General features: G+C 35.4%; 1 protein-coding gene across 1 annotated transcript; it reads right to left on the bottom strand.

Moving 5' to 3' along the window:
- Nucleotides 1-565: 565 nt before the first annotated feature.
- On the bottom strand, nt 566-20,182 carry LOC139313259 (carnitine O-palmitoyltransferase 2, mitochondrial-like). Its single transcript, XM_070938775.1, has 5 exons — nt 20,007-20,182; nt 15,922-16,002; nt 14,462-14,568; nt 9,665-10,963; nt 566-894 (listed from the first exon to the last, which is right to left on the bottom strand). Exons 1-5 carry the CDS (start codon nt 20,180-20,182, stop codon nt 566-568), a joined length of 1,992 nt encoding a protein of 663 aa, XP_070794876.1.
- Nucleotides 20,183-20,219: the final 37 nt, after the last annotated feature.

The raw sequence follows: 20,219 nt of genomic DNA, 5'->3' as shown, positions 1-20,219 counted from the left end.
TTATACAATACACTAACATTATATCTGATTATTCTCATTTAGATGAAGTAATTTCAGCAAACAAATATGAAAGGGAAAAATCACTTTATTTTAATATCCTCTTTTCACATGACAAAACATATTTGCACAGCTTTCCATCTCATGAAATACCACCTCAACATTTTTTTTAAAAAAATCCATTGTGCATTGGCTTTATTAAATAAAAATACATCTAATAAATAATTTACATAGCAGTTTACTTTTGCCGGGTTTTAGAATTTCAACATTTTATACTCTTCAGCAAATGTTGATTTATTAGGCACGTAGAGCTCCAGAAAATCAGTAAAATTAATTGAAAATATTGGTATATTTTTATTTTTTTTAAAAAAGAGAGAAGTTACAGAATATAATGGAAAACAAAGATTTAAGTATTATGTCATTTAAACTGTTTTAAGATTTAAAGTGTACATTTTGAACAGCTTAGTTGTGCTACTTAATCTACTATTACCCTTCATAGTAATATATGCATTATTTAAATATAAGCTGTTTTTGAATCGTTATGTAGTCAATTCAAAATATTTTAATACTATTTAAGTTGTCTTTCTTCTAAGACTTCAAATATATCATCCAATGTGCACCGAAGACATGTCAGATGTTCATCTAATTCCTGTTCCAAATAGCTAGTAATGAGGCATCCTACCCAGGTATCAAACACATTATATCCAACCCCAAAACCATCTGGCACTACTGGTCCAAATCCACCATGATTAACTGCTGGAGTGCTTAGGGTACTGGTTGAAATGTTAATGTGGTTTATGTTTTTATAGGCTGGATCTTTATAAATATCAGGAATAGTTCCACCTCTGCGCTGGACAAGGTACTTCAAAGCAAATAAGTGACGATCAAATCCTTGACCTGGATAAAAAAAGAGGCAGATTCACTGAATATAAAGAGTGAGTAGGATATTTATACTATGAACACATTATAGGTATGTGCAGAACATGATAAAATCAAGCACCATCTAGCCATATATATATTCACTCTGAAGACTCATCAGTACCAACAAACTCTGGACTTAACCAATATTTCTTGCATTGAAGTCATGGAATTCAGAGTGCTTCATGTTCAGTCGACTGTGGAATCTGATTAAGTTTGCTCCTTTATATAATTTCTGATTTCCAGTAGCTGAGCAAAAAAACAACTCCTCCTACTTTATCATGTTAAAATATAAATATTATAACTCTCTGAAAAGGGATTGAATGGTTTGTATGCTTTTGCTTAAGTTGTTGCATGAATTCCATCCTTGAACTTTATATAATTTGCGGTATGATTTAATGTGTGGTACATACAGTAAATCCAAATATTTGTAGCTTATACAATAAATTGCAGTTAAGCACTGTATTATCAGTACAGCGACTCTGCTTTCTGCTTTTAGTATTTTATGTTATTATTTTATCTATTTTTTTCTCCCAAACTTTTTCCTCATTCTGTTCTCTATTTACTTTTTCATCTTCCCTGTTATATATTATTTCCATATTATTTAAAATACTAAATAACTATTTTATAAATGACAATAAAAACAATCTGAAAACTTCAGAATTTTTCATGGGATCCTAATTGGCAATGACACACACAAACAGACACACATACAAACACTCGTGTGAATTTTGGCAAAAGGAATACAGGATGCTTATGAAAATATCTTTTTGTCCATTTTTCACCAAACATTCAAAAACCAACTATAAAAACGAATGGTGACATGAATTTTAGCTGCTTACCTGTAACTATGGTTGTTTGAGTGATCATCTGTCCAACAAATAAATAGGTTCTGTGCTTGCACCAAGCTCAACCAGAAATCTTCTGTAGGTGGGATTTCTGGCAGAAAGTGTATCCCTACTGTGCATGCTCCTAGAAGAAACTCCTGCATTCCCCTCAGTTCTCAAGAGACTGTCATTTCAGTTCAGAAATCAGGAATACCTACCAAGGCAGGCACCTGTAGCAAGGAAAATTGTGGCTCAGTAAATTGTGGCATGGATGACAAGACAAAGAACTATAGTTACAGTTAAGCAATCTATTCTTCATTATGGACTCTGGGCACCACATATATGGATAATAAGTAAGAGAATCTTGAAGGCTGTGGATCAAGTGCTAAGTTAAGAAAGTACAGAGGATAATTCTGCTCTGCCACAACTAGTATTTACTCTTGTCAAAAGTCTACTTGGTAGCATCTTATAAATGTCAACTGGTTGGACCAAATAGTCTCTTTATAGAGGTCCAACCAAATCCCACAAACAAGAACTCTATAAATTGGTACTGGCATTTCTCATACCATAGAGAAGCAGGAGATGGGATGAGATAAGCCAACCAATAATATAAAGTGATGATAGGTTTATACCAGATTGCATAATATCGTAAAGAAAATTTTAAAGGCAGAAAAGAATGGAACTCCTTGATGTTGCCTAAACAAAATGTCATAGATCACTGCACATCCTGTGAAAGAAGAATGCTTTTGAGATGGAGAGAAGATTGCAATAAGAGTGCATTAATAGCTTATTTAAAAGGTAATTCCAACTCACCTTTGGAAAAGAAAATTCAGTCCATTTGTAGTATCATCTGATCAAGATGTAATTACAGAAATGGAGGGAATCTGCTTTAAGAACATACTACTCATGAGTAAGCTACCATAATCATTACAAAAACCCCTAATTTAAGGAGATATGGATTTATGGTGGCCAATGGCTGAATGGCTTCCTTGTGAGTTAGGAGTGCATGATGGAAAGATTCCATCATGACACTGACTGTCAGGGAGACATAAGATGAAACATTAGGCTGTTTCTGACATGTAAGAAGTCATAATATGTTTACAAGAAATTCCATCACATCCTTTTAAGAAGTCTTATTCATGGAAGACTCCCAAATGAAGATAACAAACACAGGAATCATGCATCTTCCTATATTCAAAATTAAGAGAATATGCAACTGTAGGAGTTGAAGATAGAGACCCTGAAATAAATTCAATAGAGAAAGAAACAAAAGCCAGAGTATCTTTTTGTTACTAGAATCTGAAAGCATTTTGGTGAAGTACATCAAAAGATAAACGTGATGATCTTTAGAATTCAATAAGGGCAGGATTTCATCCCATCGCTAGAAAGAGACATTTTATCTTGACTACAACAGCAATCACAATGAACATTCAGAGCTATTGTAAATAGTTTATTGCAGATGTTTCCCTATCAACTGAACTTTGTGCGCTGATATTTGGGAGGGGGCTTTCATCACTATAGAACAGATACTTCACTTTAAAAAACAATGCACAAACCTTCTCAGTATTTGCTTCTGAAGTCTAGTATGTTATACAACCAATACGGTTGATACTATGAATCAGAGTAAGGACTGAATAGCACAAGCCAAATCTGAGAATGTTGACTATGGGTGAAAGATAAAAGAAAAATGGCTTAGTGATGAGTCTAGAGAGTTCATACTACCGGAAAATCCAACTGAATGCCAATATATACTATCAAATTAAACTTTCTATTTTCACTGAGTACATTGGACCTGTTTGTTTGTTTAATAATAGATGAGATGATGAAGGTATAAACCAGTGATCAATGTAAATTTGAATGCCCAAGTAGTGTAGATATGCTATCATTCTGCATTTGCTGGAGAGCAACTGAAACTGGAGAGACATGCTCCGCAGTGTAAAGCAGATACTTCTAGCAGTATGAGTGAAGGACTAGATGGAAGTAAACATCTTTATTATATCCATGATCTACAATGCAAATAAATCCCTTAGATAGGAAAGGAGAAAGTTGTTTTACAAACTCATTTGCCTAAATTTCAAACCTTGCATTTATCTGGAGACAATAAAGATGTAGTATTAATTGTTTCTCTCTGTTCGGCTTTGCTATCCAGTAATAAAAATTAGTCTTAGATGGGATGGTAGAACAGGCTTGATTGGAACTGGAGTTTTTCCTACAAGAGAACAATCAGCATTGTTGGACTGGCAGGAAAGTGTGACAAACATCTTTGTGTGGTCCCTGCTGTTGGGTAATTACAGTCACTCTAGTCAATAGTGAAATATCCAATGTAATACCTTGTAAGGCTTTAGAAAGTGAGGGAGCCTGAAATGAAAGAGAGAGTCATCTGATATAATCATTGTGTTAAAAGATACATCTTGGGGCACCCCAATGCTTCTATATTGCTCTCACAATATGCCACCAAAGTCTGTGTGACCCTACTGTGTAGCACACAGTACCAAGGGTGAAACTGAGAAGCGGATGAAGAGTTAATTGGATCTATACCTATCCATTAGCAATGTTTTAAAATCCTTTGTAATCTGCTGTCTGTGTCCTGGCAGAGTAGGCCTTCTAGTCAGTTTTGAACCTCCTGTGAAAACTCTGATAGTCAAGTACAGGTTCAAAATTGAATGATCTCTATCAGGAACGTAGAGGTGCAGTCAAGACGTGCAGTACTTATCAATACTTATTTGTTGTAGAAAGTTGCAAAGCCTCAGAGAGTAAAATGATACCTAGCTCCTTTTTGTGATATGCTAAATAAGAGAGAAAAGAAGCTATTTTCTCCAAGAGAAAACTCAGCATGCTTGATTGCTTGGAATCCAACTCTATTTCATTAGAAGCTGGATTTGCTGCAAATCCTTAGCTAAATGGAAAAAAGTCTGATAGGACTGGTATTGTCCTATGTATGTCAGTTTCAGATGAACAAACATTTCAGCGTGTCAGCCTGAAAAGCTGGCTGTGCGACCAGGGGCTTTGAGCATAGGCAACATACCAAAGTAATAATGGAGTTTCTATGAAATAAATCTAATTCAGCTGGTACCACAAAATAAGACAGATGGGGTTCTGGAGATTAGGCTCTCTGAATGCAACTGATAGTTATCTTGAACAGATGGCTGTGTTAGGGCAAAGATTGTTAGGTTTATACTAGGTGATTTGTTCAGATGACCACATCAGTTTATCCAAAAGGGCTACTTCAATCTTAGCTAGGTTTTGTACCCTTGGAATGATCTACGGTGGCAAGTGGAATTGGTAAAAAGGATCAGCCAATACTGAGATATTTGGGCCTGTTTTATCCCTTAGCAAAGGTTTTTTTTGTCGGCTTAGACACTAGCATTGATGTCAAGATAGAAAGGAAAAAGCACAGTAACAGCAACATATGATTTGCTTCTCTCTGAAAAGAAATTGCTTGTATCAGCGCAGCTTATTACTCCATTTAAATAATGATGTTCTTTCCCCAAATTCCAAAAGGGAAGGGGAGGAGGCAAATTTTTTTAGTTCTGGTTATGTTTAACCACTTAGGAGTGCTTTGGGCCCCCCGAGAGGTATTGGTGGACCTATTTTTATTTACCTTTGGCCTAGGAGCATGAACTGTATGGATTCACTTCCTGCTAAAATCTCAGTTAAAGTAGGTTCCAGATGGAGTTTCAGTGCAAACGCAGAACACCTATGCCTTTTGCAAAGAGACCACAATAATGAAGAACTAGTATTAATGTGACATGATATACACAGGACAGAAAAGATCTAAATGAAAAAGGAATATTGAATTAGGTTTTCAAGTTTAATTAATTAGTCAGTAAATAATATATTGTTTAAGAATTAGAGGTACTTCTCGTTCAACAATGATAATTGGAACTGGAATTTCTGTTACTAAATAACTGTAAAGTGTTGTTACAATTTTAGGGCGTGTCAAATTTGTCAACTTTCAATTTCCAAACATTAGGGGTGCTCAAACATTGTGACATGCCTTGGGGATTGTAAAGATATTTTGGTTACTTTAATGTAATTTAGAGATGCTTGGAAGTAACTACATATCATAACTTTTTAACATTTTGTTTGTTTCATTTATTACATGACTATGCAGCTTAGTTATGGTAGTTCCAACAGTCCCTAGTTGCCCTTATTAAGTGAATCACTGTGGGTCATTTAAGTGAGGACCTCATGTGATTATAGCTTCGATTTCCTGTCCACTTCCCCATTAACTTTGTTGCAAATTGCAATTGTGTGATTCTGGGAAGCTACAATGGTCAGAAATATAGACCATTTACCAAGTGTCTGAATTGTGATCATGTGACATCGTGTGTCATCATTATGCGGAGGTGCCATAATGGCTGGAACTGTTAGGATCTTGTAAGTGCCACTTGTTCAGCACTGTTGTAAGTTTGAATGATCGCTAAATGAGTGGTTGTTAAGGTCTCTGTAAAAGTGAATTACTATTGTGCATGTCAGATGTAATGTATAAAATAGTCACAAATCTTTTCCAAGCTAAAATACCAATGGATCTTATAGATTTAGCATTGAATGTTATAGCAGAATGACCTCATTTACACTATTAGTGCAGATGGTTTTTACAATGCTGAGAATGCATGCAATAGCGGTCTGGATACTGCTATTGCATGATAGAAAATAAAAGGAAATATTAAATATAATAAATGCCAAGGCAAGGTTTTCTTCAACCCAAATTATTTAGTTTTGTTAAATTTGAAATCCTACTAAAATATAGTTTATATATATATGTGTGATATATATGTGTATATATATATATATATATGTGATATTTTTGCAATCAGGGTTTTTTCCTATGTTGAAAAGATGTTAAATGGCCATGGTGGGATGAAATCATAAAATATGGTCATAAAATATGGGTGTGTCTGGCTGAAGAGGTCCAAGAAGGCCGAAATAGTGCTATCCCAGTCTCCCATAAGTCTCAGAAGAAACAACATAAAATGTCTGACAGGCCTGAAAGCGATGATTAGAGATTTCATCCCACCATGGCCATTTAACATCTTTTCAACATAGGAAAAAACCCTGATTGCAAAAATATCACACATTTATACCTATGAATTAAAAGGAGAATATATATATATATATATATATATATATATATATATATGTAGGTCTTTGGTTATTCGGGTCTTCTCCCACGTAAAATTGGAAGTGTCTTGGCGACGTTTCGACGAAGTCTCATTCGTCATCTTCAGGCTGGTGTTCTCGGCTTCGTGCTTCCAGGAGCAATGTGAGATCGCAGCTGTCTCTTCCTTTTAACTGCTAGTGGAGGTGTGAGCTGATTGGGTGGGAACTTGGCTGTGTTGTGATTGGGTGGATCAGCTCACACCTCCACTAGCAGTTAAAAGGAAGAGACAGCTGCGATCTCACATTGCTCCTGGAAGCACGAAGCCGAGAACACCAGCCTGAAGATGACGAATGAGACTTCGTCGAAACGTCGCCAAGACACTTCCAATTTTACGTGGGAGAAGACCCGAATAACCAAAGACCTACATACAAACACCCGCGAAAACCTGAGAAAACAAATATATATATATATATATATATATATATATATATATATATATATATATATATATATATATATATATATATATTTGTCTTCAACAATATTTAGTAAATACTGAACTTTCATGGCTAGTCCTAATAACTAAGCTGAATCCATATCAAGAAAAATTTCTATACAGTTGATTAAAAACCGATTCTCAAATAATTCTCCTTCAGTCTAAAGAAATACATTTTAAAAATCCAAGTCTGTTTTTCTAGGATGATGTTACTTAGAAAAACCTGCTTGTAAAAAAAATAAACCAAGATTTCAATTCAGATGCTAAAAAAGTTATGTTTTAATGGTAGTAATTTATTTACTTCATATATATATGGCCACCTATCTCATAAAACACAACTCTGGGCAGCCACAAGAATAATAAAACCAAAATAATAATAAAATGAAGAAAACAAAGAAAACCAGTTGCCTGATCTACCATCCCCAATCCTCATAATTTTTGCGCTCCAACTTTGTTCCTGAGGAAAAGCTAGTTCCTCCCAGAAAGCTAGAAGGGTGAAAGCCTGCCAGATTCCAGGAAGAAAGGTGTTTTACAGAGTAGGGGCTGCTATTGATATAGTAATTACTGAATTGAAGAATTTTTTCCTTTGTAATTATAACAATCACAAGTCAAAATTTCACAGAATTTTTGGAAGATAAAGAATGTATATAACTATATAATTCTTGAGAATTTGGGATCATCCAGATATTACTGAGTTTATATGGTGCTTTTAAGTGACTTTCTTCCTTCAATTGTAGAATTCCCAAACAGAACTGTAATCCAATGTTTGCTTATTGCTGTTTCCCCCTAATAATAGTAATAATAATAATAATAATAATAATAATAATAATAATAATAATAATAATAATAATAATAATTTTATTTCTATACCGCCCTTCTCCTGAAGGACTCAGGGTGGTGTACAGCCTGATTAAAAGCACAAAGACAGACAAAATTTAAATAATTAAAATTATTAAATAATTGGCTCAATTATAAAACCCCCAAATTTAAAATCCCACATTTAAAACCAATTAAAATCTTTACATTGATGGCCCGGCCTGGCGGAACAACAAGGTTTTGAAGGCACAGCGAAATACACGGAGGTCGGAGATCTTACGCATTTCTGGGGGCAGTTCGTTCCAAAGGGCAGGGGCTCCCACAGAGAAGGCCCTCCCCCTGGGTGTCACCAGCTGACATAATTTGGCCAATGGCATCCTGAGGAGACCCTCTCTGTGGGAGCGGACTGGCCGGTGGAAGGCTACTGGTGGCAGAAGACGGTCTCGAAGGTACCCAGGTCCAATGCCAAAGTCTTTCTTTAATATAAACAACTTTTAGTTAATAAAAAATAATAAACACAAATATTATTTGTGCCCTAACTATCCTCCATTTGGACAGATGATAGTCTCTCATTTAAATAGATGCTATTGGTAGTCCCAGTTTAACAATCACTTGGTTGTTATAGTAAGTGAAGCAAGCGTTGCTAAGTGATACCATAACTGTACTTATTATTTTATTTTGGCTTTAACTTTACAGACCTTTAAAGGTTTACTTTACTTTACAGACCTTTGAAGGTTGTAAATGCAAGAACTGATCGTAAAGTAATTTCTTCATCACTGTTGTAGCTGCGAAAAGTTGCTAAACAAGAACTACCTTTAGTAGATATTAGTTAATATAATTAAAATAGCCCTCAAGTCAAGCTCAATTCTTGATGACACTATGGCAGTTTCTTGACTGATATGGAAAAAATATTGACAGTCATATTTAATTAGTGCTTGGATTGGGATCACCAGGAAATCCCAGCATGCTAAAAATTGAAAAAAAAAAATTGAATAAGGAAATATCTAGCAATCCATTTTCATAGTGCCCAGGAGGAAACAAAAAGATGTATCCTTTTAACAGTTTGCAAAAATAGCATTTTTCTTCCAATAATTAAAAAACCCTATATAGTGTAGCAGTGGTATTGGATTAGAGATGGGGAGAGTAGGATTCAAATCCCCATTTAACTAGGAAGCATAAGTTACTTAGTTACTGAGTTACTTAGAAGACAGACAGATATAAATGAAAGAATTAATGTTTTAAAAATGTTGCTACATTCTATATTTCTCTATAACTTCATACCAAAACTATAATTATAACAAAGTTGGAACTAATAACTAGTTAAATTATGTGAAAATTTCTAACTATCCTTTCCATAAAGTACACCCCACAACAGAAGCCCCATACTTTTCATATTCTATAAAGTTAAATGACACAAGTTATTTGACAGTCCATGTAAGCATCATTCCTAGACTTTATCACAAGACTTAGCTAAAATAAAATAGCAAAGTATTGAAAAGACCTAACCTAGTGTAGCTTCCAACTGCAAGCGTCTATGGTATTTCGAACATTCTTTGATCATATGTCTCATATCTTGAATGGTATGCTTTCCTCGTTCAGCAATAAATGCATCTGTACACTTTTTAGTGTACACAGTTGTTGGTCGAATTGTTTCAGTGCGACCATGTTTAAAAGCTGCAGTACTACATGCTTCATAAGAAGGAAGAAACTTTCCATACTGATGATAGACAGCCATTTGACAAGCAAGTTGAAACACAGCATCCGGACTCAAGTTTTTATTCACTATATACTCTTTCCCATATTTTTCATATCTAAATGATTTTACGATAAACTTTTTCAATGTTTCATCAAATTTCGTACGTGCAGCATTTATTGCAGATGTTATTGAATGATTGAGATTAAATTCAAGCTTGTCAGAGGATGTAACAAATAAAGCTGGACTGGATCCTGGCAGAAGAGCTGGATGCTCTGTACTGTCTCTATAGACTTCATTAATGAAACGCAGAACTGCAACACCATCTCCCCAAGAGTGTTCAAAATTTATTCCCGCATTTCCATCACTAGTGACAATCAGACTAAAGGATTTGTCAAACCAGCGATTAAAACCATATCCATGAAGAAAACAATGAGTGAGTTCAATTTCATCTTGTGGGGAAGCATTATCTAAACAAAGGCAGAAGACTGAACTGTCAATTTTCTTCAAGTTTTCTTCATTACCGGTTTGGACAAGTTGCTGCCTTACATTTGCCCAAGTATTTCTTTCTTCAGTTGTGAGGCATGGAAGTTCAAATCTAGGCAAGCGATCAGCATCAAATATTATTTGTGCTAAATTAGCTTGAATTTCAGATGGATGTAGAATGTTACCGAAAGGATCCAGTACTTCAAAAACGTAAAGATGACCATTTCTCATCACCAACAAATGTCTTGCAAATTCACTTGTAAATAATGTATCCTTACTTAAATTAGGTATCCTGGTACTATTGAAGAGAGATTTATACTGTGACATGTCTAAAGGATAAGCATTCACTAAATATGCTCCATACCAGGATACAGTAGATGGAAGAGCACGGATGAAGTGTTTGAACATTTTGCTTTGACCCCATCTGCGGTTTACATAATATATATCTGGCCGTAAATAGTCATTCTTCAAGGTGTTAAGAAACTTTAATGCTGAAACAACAAGATTGGTTGCTCTTACTACTTGATTATTGTATCCAGGTTTGGGATCAGGATTTAAAGAAATGAAAGGGTTGTAGTTGAAAACAACTGAATCTCTCGAAGAAAGATACATGTCATACCAGGGTCCTATAAGAATAAAAATAATTCAGTTAATTAAATACATTTAAATGTTTAATATATAAACTTGAAAAACTGCAGTTTGTATAGATGTAATATGGAAAATCAAGCAGTCCCTTCAAATCTGCTTCTTTCTACATTTTCTTTAAATACCAGAAAAGCTGCATTTATTTTTGTAACTTTCTGTAAAATGTATCTCCTTTTTTAATATACAATTTAAAAAAAACCAAACATCTCCAATATATGTGTCTGAATATGCTCTTAGTTATGATCTGTGAAGTCAGAAATAAGGAAGCTAGGGAATCTAGTGAATACATGATGTTTAGGTTTTTTGCTGAGCCTTTCAGTTTGACTTTTTGTAGCGTTTAATTGATGTATAGCATATGACCCTTCAGCATCTCCTGAATATACATAACCTAGTTTGTTAATCATAGTGCCAATACAGCACTCTATTTCCATTACTTTCACTGGATTAAATAAATTCATTTATTCTTATAAACAATTAGGATTCTAACATGACCTCGATTTCTTTGACATAATTATATAAGAACTCTCCACACTGGAAACACTTTTGATTAAATTGATATATTATTTACAATATAAATTGTAAATTGATATATATATTACAATTAAAGAAAATTGTATTTAAACATCTTGTAAAAAATGGATTAATTTCAAAGTAATGGCATTTACTTTGAATTTACGATGGAGGAAGTAGAAACAGTTATGAAAGCACAGGTGAATGGCAAAACCCCGGGTAGAGATGGCCTTCCAGTTGAATTATACAAAATAGTTTTTGACGTGGTAGGAAGATACATGACAGATTTATTCAATGAGGTTATGAAAGAGGCTCAGGTTCCAGTATCTTGGACTGAGGCTTATATTTCTATTATCCCAAAAGAAGGAACTGATCTATCTCTTATTAAGAACTATAGACCAATATTATTACTAAATTCTGATTATAAGATATTTGCGGGGGTTCTTGCAGCCAGGCTTAGCTGCTTCCTTAACCAATTCATTCATTCAGACCAAAATGGCTTCCTTCCTAATAGATATCTACGAGATAATCTTAGAATTATCATGAATACACTAGAATTTTTCAAAAATCACCCGGATAAACAATTAGCTTTAATTTTTGTTGACGCCCAAAAAGCATTTGACAGAATCAGTTGGGAATTTATGATTTCTCAATTGGAATATATGGAGTTTGGTGGGAATTTTATTCGGGCAATTCGAGCTATCTACTGGGAGCAGACTGCAAGAGTTCTCATAGATGGAGAGGAGACGGAGAGAATTCAAATTCGTAGAGGTACAAGACAGGGATGTCCCCTTTCCCATTGCTATTTGTATTAACTTTAGAGCCCCTGCTTAGAGAAGTGAGAGGAAACACGGAAGTAAGAGGAATGAAGATTAGGCAGGAGGAAGTTAAAGTCCAGGCTTATGCAGACGAACTTGTATTTATCTTGGATCAACCACTGGACTCGGCCCTGAAATTATTATGCTTGATTAGAGAGTATGGGAAGGTAGCGGGATTACTGATGAATGAAGAAAAAACTAAAATCTTAGCGAAAAATATGACTCAGATGCAAAGACAACAGCTGGAGCAGTTAATGGGTTTAAGAATAACAAATAAAATTAAGTATCTGGGTATATGGTTGACCGCCAGATGCTCCTCCATAAAGGAGGATAACTATCTTCCTCTTTACAACCAGATGCTCAGAGACTTAGAAAGATGGAAAAATCTCCAGCTATCAATTTTGGGAAAGATGGCAACCATTAAGATGTGTGTATTACCCAAATGGTTATTTCTATTCCAAACAGCCCTGGTAAGGTTGAATAAAGAGTTTTTTACAAATTTGGATAGGAGTATATCTAAATGTATCTGGCAGGGAAAGAGGCCGCGGATTAGACTTAAAATGTTACAAGAACCCAAAAATAGAGGAGGATTTGGACTCCCAAATTGGGAGCTCTATCACCAAGCAGCGAACTTGATTTGGGTGAAAGAATGGATGGTCCTACAAAAGAGACGACTTTTGACATTTGAGGGAGCCGGTCTTCAACATGGCTGGCACTATTTTCTATGGCCAGGAGCATCCAGTCGCCCTAGACACTTTGATGATCACTATTTATGTAGGACGCTTGGGTACACTTGGGAAAAGGTTAGAAGAAGAGTATATTCAAAAGTTCCATGTTGGATTTCGGCGCAGGAAGCTCAGATTTACCCGACATTGTATAAAGGGGAGAAAACCTTGACATATGAAGGTTTCTTGGATGTTAAGGGTAATCCGAAGTCACGAGAATTATTAACTCTTCAAGGATATAAGATAGACTGGTAGTCTTATTCTCAAGTGCACTCCAAGTATAAAAAAGATTTATATAGTGAAGGAATCTACCGTAAAAGACAAGAATTGGATAAGATCTTATTAGAAGGAGGGAAAGGGATACTATCTAAATGTTATGCATATTTATTGTCTCTGCAGATAGGACAGGATGTAGTGAAGGATTGTATGATAGCATGGGGGCGAAATTTTGGATATCCCCTTGACTTCCAGCAATGGGAACAGATTTGGTTGAAAAATATGAAATTAACCATGGCCTCCTCATATAAAGAAAACATATATAAAATGGTCTACTGGTGGCATCTCCCCCTGGTGAGATTAGCTAAAATGTTTCCCGGGGCATCTGCCTGCTGTTGGAAGTGCGGTTACAGTAATGGAACTTATTTTCACCAATGGTGGACCTGCCCGCAGGCGGTTAAATATTGGAAAAAAATACGGCAATGGATTTTGGAAATTACACAGATTAATTTGGAATTAAGGCCCAAGATTTTCCTATTGGGGGCAAAACCTTTGAATGTTAAATCAGATATATGGTTCTTGTTGATTCACATTATTACTGCAGCAAGATTAGCGTATGCGCAGGAATGGAAAAATCAATACTTACTGATAGATTTGAAAATAATATATAAAATTAATGAGCGTGCAGAATCAGATAGATTAACTAGACTGATCAATGGTAAAAAAGATTCAGAATTTTATAACAGTTGGAAAGTATGGTACGATTGGGTCCAGAAAAGGTGGGATAGAATAGATATATGATGATGTATGTATGTGATGGCAAATATGTATGTATAAAGGAATGACTTTATATTTATGGACAATGTAATCACATTATACCATGATGGCAGGATTGTATATTTTATTTGTGTATTTGTGTATAGAATATATTAATAAAAATTATATATATATAAAAAAAAAATTAGTGTGGGCCATGGAACTTCAATGAAACTGTTTACCATCCTGTTTCCTTCATCATGAGTGAACATGCCATTGCATAACCTACTGTTTAAGCTTTGGATAAAAAAACCAGTTTCAAAACATATACTATTCTTATAAAGCCAGATCATCAAAAACAAAATATATTTGCTCAATAAAAATAAATAGCAAATAAAACAAGCTTAAATAATGTTGTCTGACTCAAGAATAATCAAGAATATTAAAAACAAACCTGATATATAACTTGTATGACTATTAATCCGATCATGTTCAAGAAGATCACGATGTATGATTTTCCCCTCTCCTTTTCCAAACTCTGTAGCAATTTTTACAGTATGTCTAGAAATTACAAATGGATTAATTATGGTATTATTGCACTTCTTTAGTCATTTATATTATAACTGATATTATTATAATTAAATTTATAATTTATTATTTAATTATAATAAAATATTCTTGATCCATATATTTTAATGGTGAGGAACTTTTCCAGATGCTGTGCACAATCATGTAGGAACAAACATATACCATGAAATTGCCCAGTTTTGTGAGATTTCAGTGTTTCTAGCTAACCTCAGAAGATTTTGGAAAAATTGTCTTCCACAAAACCAGTCCCTGGTGCCAAAAAAGATTGAGGACCGCTGTTTAAAGGCATCAGGCTAGAAATTGGGAGACTTTGAGTTGTAGTCCTGCTTTAGGCACAAAGCCAGCCGCTTAACCTTGGGCCTGTCACTCACTCTCTGACCTAAGAAAGAGACAATGGCAAACCACTGCTGAAAAAAACTGCATGAATTTGTCCAGGCAGCTTCCAAGAATTAGATAAAATTAAACAGAAGGAGGAAAAAAACCCACATTTACACACTTTAGGCTATATGGTATTGCTATGGATTAATATACATACACTCATGATAAAGATTTCACTGAAAGGACAACTTATAAAAATAAAAGTGACACAATGGAAAAATAAACTAACACTGGCTGTATTTTATCTGTAACAATGTAACAATAATTCAAAGGATCTTGGTTTATGTTCATGTGCAGAGTGTTACCTGATCACTTTGATTGGCTCCCCCCATTAGTCAAAGAAGCTAAAGTAAACAGAGCTAAAAAGAAAGAAAAGTTGTAAATTGGAATTCTGGTCTTCCACTCTCCTTAGAAACTAGAATATAGAAACAGTGTCTACAGTTAGTTTCTAAGATTGCTGAGGAGACCAATTAATTTATCATTATATTGTCTCCCCTGCTAGGTAGTGAAAAATCCAAGTCAGAGCAATTGGGAAAGATGCAATAATACATTCTTGTTCATCATAAATGAGAAGTTAGAGTTCTATAGAATTTTGACCTAGTGCTATGGTATGAATATGGCTATTTAGTCCACTCAATCAACAATTCTCTAGAATTACGGACAATAACTTTGATCAGTAAATCAGGAGATACTGAAGGCTGAATCTGGGATTTTTGGGAGGAGGTGTGTGGCGTGTGCAAAACAATAATTCAGCATTGCCCTATAATTCTTCCTCTAGGCATAGCCAGCAAGAGAAAATTCACTAACAAAACAAAGAGTTGACTGTTTAGAGTACCAAATACAATTATTCACAGAGAAACAAGTATTTTGTATATTTTGATCTATTTATATTTTTAAAAATATAATTGCTATATCTGTTCTTTTATTATATAATGTCTTTTCTTATACCTGTATTGTTGATCATTCAATAGCGGCTTCTGAGCAGCTAAGTATCTATTGATAGTGTCCTCCAGTTTAGGAATAGGCAACCTGAAAATAGATATCATTAACAAATTATAAATTGGCATTTTGTATCAGTTCTCTCATCCCATATATGAAATTAACTGTTAGTTATTTACAGGTTTTTTGAAGGGCATAGTATTATTTCCATCAAGGAGAATGGCAGCAATCCCTCACTCACAGATAATTACGTTAACCTACCCTCCTGTCATCTCCCTAGATGTTTTCACTAACTAGGATAGAGAGATACAGACTAGATGTAGCAGAGTAATCCATTCAGATTCCAAAACTGAAGCAGTATTTAATAACATGCGTCTTACAATTAACTTATTTATTTGTAATATTTGTGTTGTAATAATTGATCTTTGAAACAGTAAAGAATTGTAATTTCATAAAATCTAACTTAATAAATCTTAAGTATAAAATCAATATCCAGGTTTATATTTAAACAGAATAGATTTTAGATGAAATTACCTATGGAATCCTTACTGCACTTTGATCTTAGTTGTTTGCTTAGATATTTCATCAGCCAACTAGGTAACATCATCAGGGAAAGTAAGCAGGAGGTTTACTCCTTGTTTATATACTGTTTATATACAAAACTGGCCTGCCAGTTTTAAGTGTGGTCCTCCCCCCCACCCTTTGGTAGTTCCTTGACTATGATATATTTTTCTACTTGATGTTTGTCTGGTGTTAATCCCTGCTTATCTGAGTGTAGACTGCTGAAGATTTGTGTTCTGGTCTTTTTGTTTCCTTCCTAGCTTTAATTTAAACCTAGCTTTTTTTGAATATTGTGAAAATATGGTTGTCTCTCTGTGTCTACTGATAACGGGATTCACTAGCATTTTTTAATTTGGCTTGATCTAAGATGCTAACAGTTTGGTCGAGTCTCTCCATTTGTTGTGAGACTGAAGAGTTTTCACTGTGTCTTCTGTCATTCATGGATGCAGTCTGCTAGTCTGCCCATTCATCTTACACAGTGGCTGTTCTTACACTGTATAATGTAGGCGACTCCTGTTGTTTATTTTCCCCTTGGACAACTGGGTCTTTTGGTTTGCTTAAAATATTTTGGAGGGCTTTAGTTGGTTTGTATGCTGTGGTTATACTGTGCAATTATAATAATCTGTTGGATGTTTCTGAGATCTTTTTGATCTTGTGCTGGTTATGCCATAGTGGGTTGAGTGGTCAGGCACTTTTTGATAAAATTGTAGGTATCCATTTTGTGGATAGATGTGGCCTGTTTCCTTTTTTCTGGTATTCTAGGTTGCTGCAGTACATTTATGCTCATCTGAATAATATTCTTACACAGCTCTCAGCAGAAAAAGGATGAACCATGGTTATCATGGACAGAACACAATATGTACAGACAGCCAAAGAATTACTGGAAGACAAAGAAACCTACATCCCCATAAAAACTATCCGTTGCAGAAACTGGACAATCAGATCAAGAGAACCTTCAATGATCTGTGAGAGGGATCTTGGGAGTCTTAGTGGACAACCATTTAAATATGAGCCAGCAGTGTGCAGCAGCTGCCAAAAAAGCCAACACAGTTCTAGGCTGCATAAACAGAGGGATAAAATTAAGAACATGTGAAGTGTTAATACCACTTCGTTATAATGCCTTGGTAAGGCCATGCTTGGAATACTGCATCCAGTTTTGGTCGCCACAATGTAAAAAAGATGTGGAGACGCTAAGAAAGAGTGCAGAGAAGAGCAACAAAGATGATTAGGGGACTGGAGGCTAAAACATATGAAGTACGGCTGCAGGAACTGGGTATGTCTAGTTTAATGAAAAAAAGGACTAGGGGTGATATGATAGCAGTGTTCCAATATCTAAAGGGCTGCCACAAAGAAGAGGGAGTCAAGCTATTTTCCAAAGCACCTAAGGGCAGGACAAGAAGCAATGGATGGAAACTAATCAAGAAGAGAAGCAACCTAGAACTAAGGAGAAATTTCCTGACAGTTAGAACAATTAATCAGCGGAAAAACTTGCCTTCAGAAGTTGTGAATTCTCTAACACTGGAAGTTTTTAAGAAGATATTGGATAACCATTTGTCTGAAGTGGTGTAGCGTTTCCTGCCTAAGCAGGGGGTTGGACTAGAAGACCTCCAAGGTCCCTTCCAACTCTGTTATTCTGTTTTCTGACGTAACCAAGAAGGGTCAAATCACAAAAGAACAGTGATAGATGAAAAACAGAAAACAATACCCTAATCAAGGAACTACTAAGGAGAAAAGCATACCCCTACAAAACTGGCAAGGCAAACTACTCTATAATAGCAAGCAAATTCTATACTTAATCACACTGATGATATTGCCTATTTGGGTAATGAAATGTCTGCAAGCAAACAGCAAGGCTCAGAGAGAACAAGAACTTCATAATTCAACCCTGCACTACATATGTTCTCTTCTATTAAATTAAAAATCTCCGTACTTAATAGATTTGTTGTTCTTAAATGACTGTCTTCCAAAACTACTTTATTTCAAACATTTATAAAAATTATTTCAGACGTAACTTTTAATGATTTGAAGAATTTTCTATATAAATTCAACTTTTTATAATTAAAAACTCAAGCAGAAAGAACAAGTTCCTAATATTTGTTTATTATTTTGATCCCTTTCAGATAATTCATGTTTGAACCCACTTGGACTGTTTCACTTTTATAGGGTGGAATTTGACTACTCTACTTTTAGGGGAAAGTAGGAAGTTCTTCATAGAAAATATGAAAAATATGAAATATTTTAAATATTTTAAATATTCAATTCCATAAAATAAATAATAGCAGATTAAATATTTTACCAAAATATTCTGGTTTTTTAATGTGTTTAAATTTTGCTTGATATTATTAGGTTAATCAGGTATCAACTTTTTTTATTACTAATTTTTAACTTGCTTTTGCATTTTATTATTATAGAGTCATTTTTGTTATTTAAAAATAATTGACATTTTAAAAAATGTCACTTTATAAAAAAAACAACTTATTTCAAATGTAAATAGTAAATAAAATCTGTCACTCCCCACTTTCCCACTTTCTGTGCTCAGTAATTTCTTATTTAGAGATGAACAAAAGAAATTCTGCCCATATAATCATATAAGGGCTGTTTTCTTCTGAGTTCTTTATGGGCAATGCTTTTGGACTAAATGTGAGCTTCCTTTTCCAACTCAGCATGCAGTCATGGATTGCATGTATGCAGTCTCAAAGTTATAACCATTTTCAGCAGCCTTTTCCTAGATCCTGTACTCTTCGTGGGTAAACGCATATTCATTGCTACTTCCATCCCTATCAGTGAAATGGTGACAAGCAAAGCAAACCACTGCATTTTTCAGCAGTCTGTATTTCACCAGGCATACAATATGTAGCAGGCTGCATTGAAATTAATTGGTAAACTAGGGCTTTCTTGCTTGGTGATTACAATGCCCATTAGCTCAGGTAACCTATATGCATAGGCAGGTACACACACCTCGGGCACCTGGCATTCTCAGATCATTTTTTTCATCCCGTTTCTCTTCAAAAAACAGCAGACCAAGTAGTACTGAGTAATTCCTCCTCCCAATAAATGCTTGCCTCATTGGACTCTCCAGGGGAATTTCCTTGAATAATATTTTTGTCTGGATTTATGAAATATTGGAGGAGGGCACCTGAGCGTGGACGTTTTTGGTTCGACAATATGATAGGGCAGAAAGAGATTATTGGGCTTTGTATGGGGATCTTCATAGGAGAGCTACATTAGAAAAAGGAGAAGCTATCGCAGGCCTCTTGTCAAACCCCGAGCTCAGCGCTCTGCTCCAACGGCAACCGGATGCTGTTTTTGAAAGAGGCCCAACGGCTTAAATAGTACTGTTAGGGTTACATTCACAAAGAGTCTGTGAGAAATGCGGCATCGAAGTGTTTTTCCCCTATAACCGAGTGATCCAGCTACACTGCAAGAATGGCGGGAAAGGGAGAAGGAAGGATGTTTTCGATGTACTCGAAGTCCGCTTACTCCCCCCGACCCCACCCCCAATTTCCATGAAACTTGGTGAACGGCAGAGGAACCTGGGCAAGCTGGGCTGGAAATGCATGGTAGGAATGGTGCTTCGATGCACGAAATGATGGTCCGTGTCCTGCTCCGACACGATCCCCTCCGGCTGGCCCACGGTCCTCCAGTACTGGCGGCAGCTAACCGCGCACCGCAGCATCGAGGCGCCCCACGGGACCTTTGCTCGGCGCATGTCAGGGCTACTCGGCCCGGAGAGGGAAGAGAAAGGC

Source organism: Pituophis catenifer, unplaced genomic scaffold (assembly GCF_029215685.1).
Source record: "Pituophis catenifer annectens isolate HBS135680 unplaced genomic scaffold, rPitCat1.0.hap2 SCAF_2, whole genome shotgun sequence".
NCBI classification, from domain to species: Eukaryota; Metazoa; Chordata; class Lepidosauria; order Squamata; family Colubridae; genus Pituophis; species Pituophis catenifer.
The sequence above is the reverse complement of the archived record's forward strand: the minus strand, read 5'-3'. Positions and strand labels throughout refer to the sequence as shown.

What these genes read in the sequence shown, in the direction of transcription:
- LOC139313259 (XM_070938775.1), bottom strand. Translation starts at nt 20,182, where the DNA reads ATGCGCCGAGCAAAGGTCCCGTGGGGCGCCTCGATGCTGCGGTGCGCG. An exon ending in TTCCAGCCCAGCTTGCCCAG is followed by an intron (nt 16,003 to 20,006) that starts GTTCCTCTGCCG and finishes ATCTATTTTCAG; the next exon opens with GTTGCCTATTCCTAAACTGG. An exon ending in TTGAATGATCAACAATACAG is followed by an intron (nt 14,569 to 15,921) that starts GTATAAGAAAAG and finishes TGTAATTTCTAG; the next exon opens with ACATACTGTAAAAATTGCTA.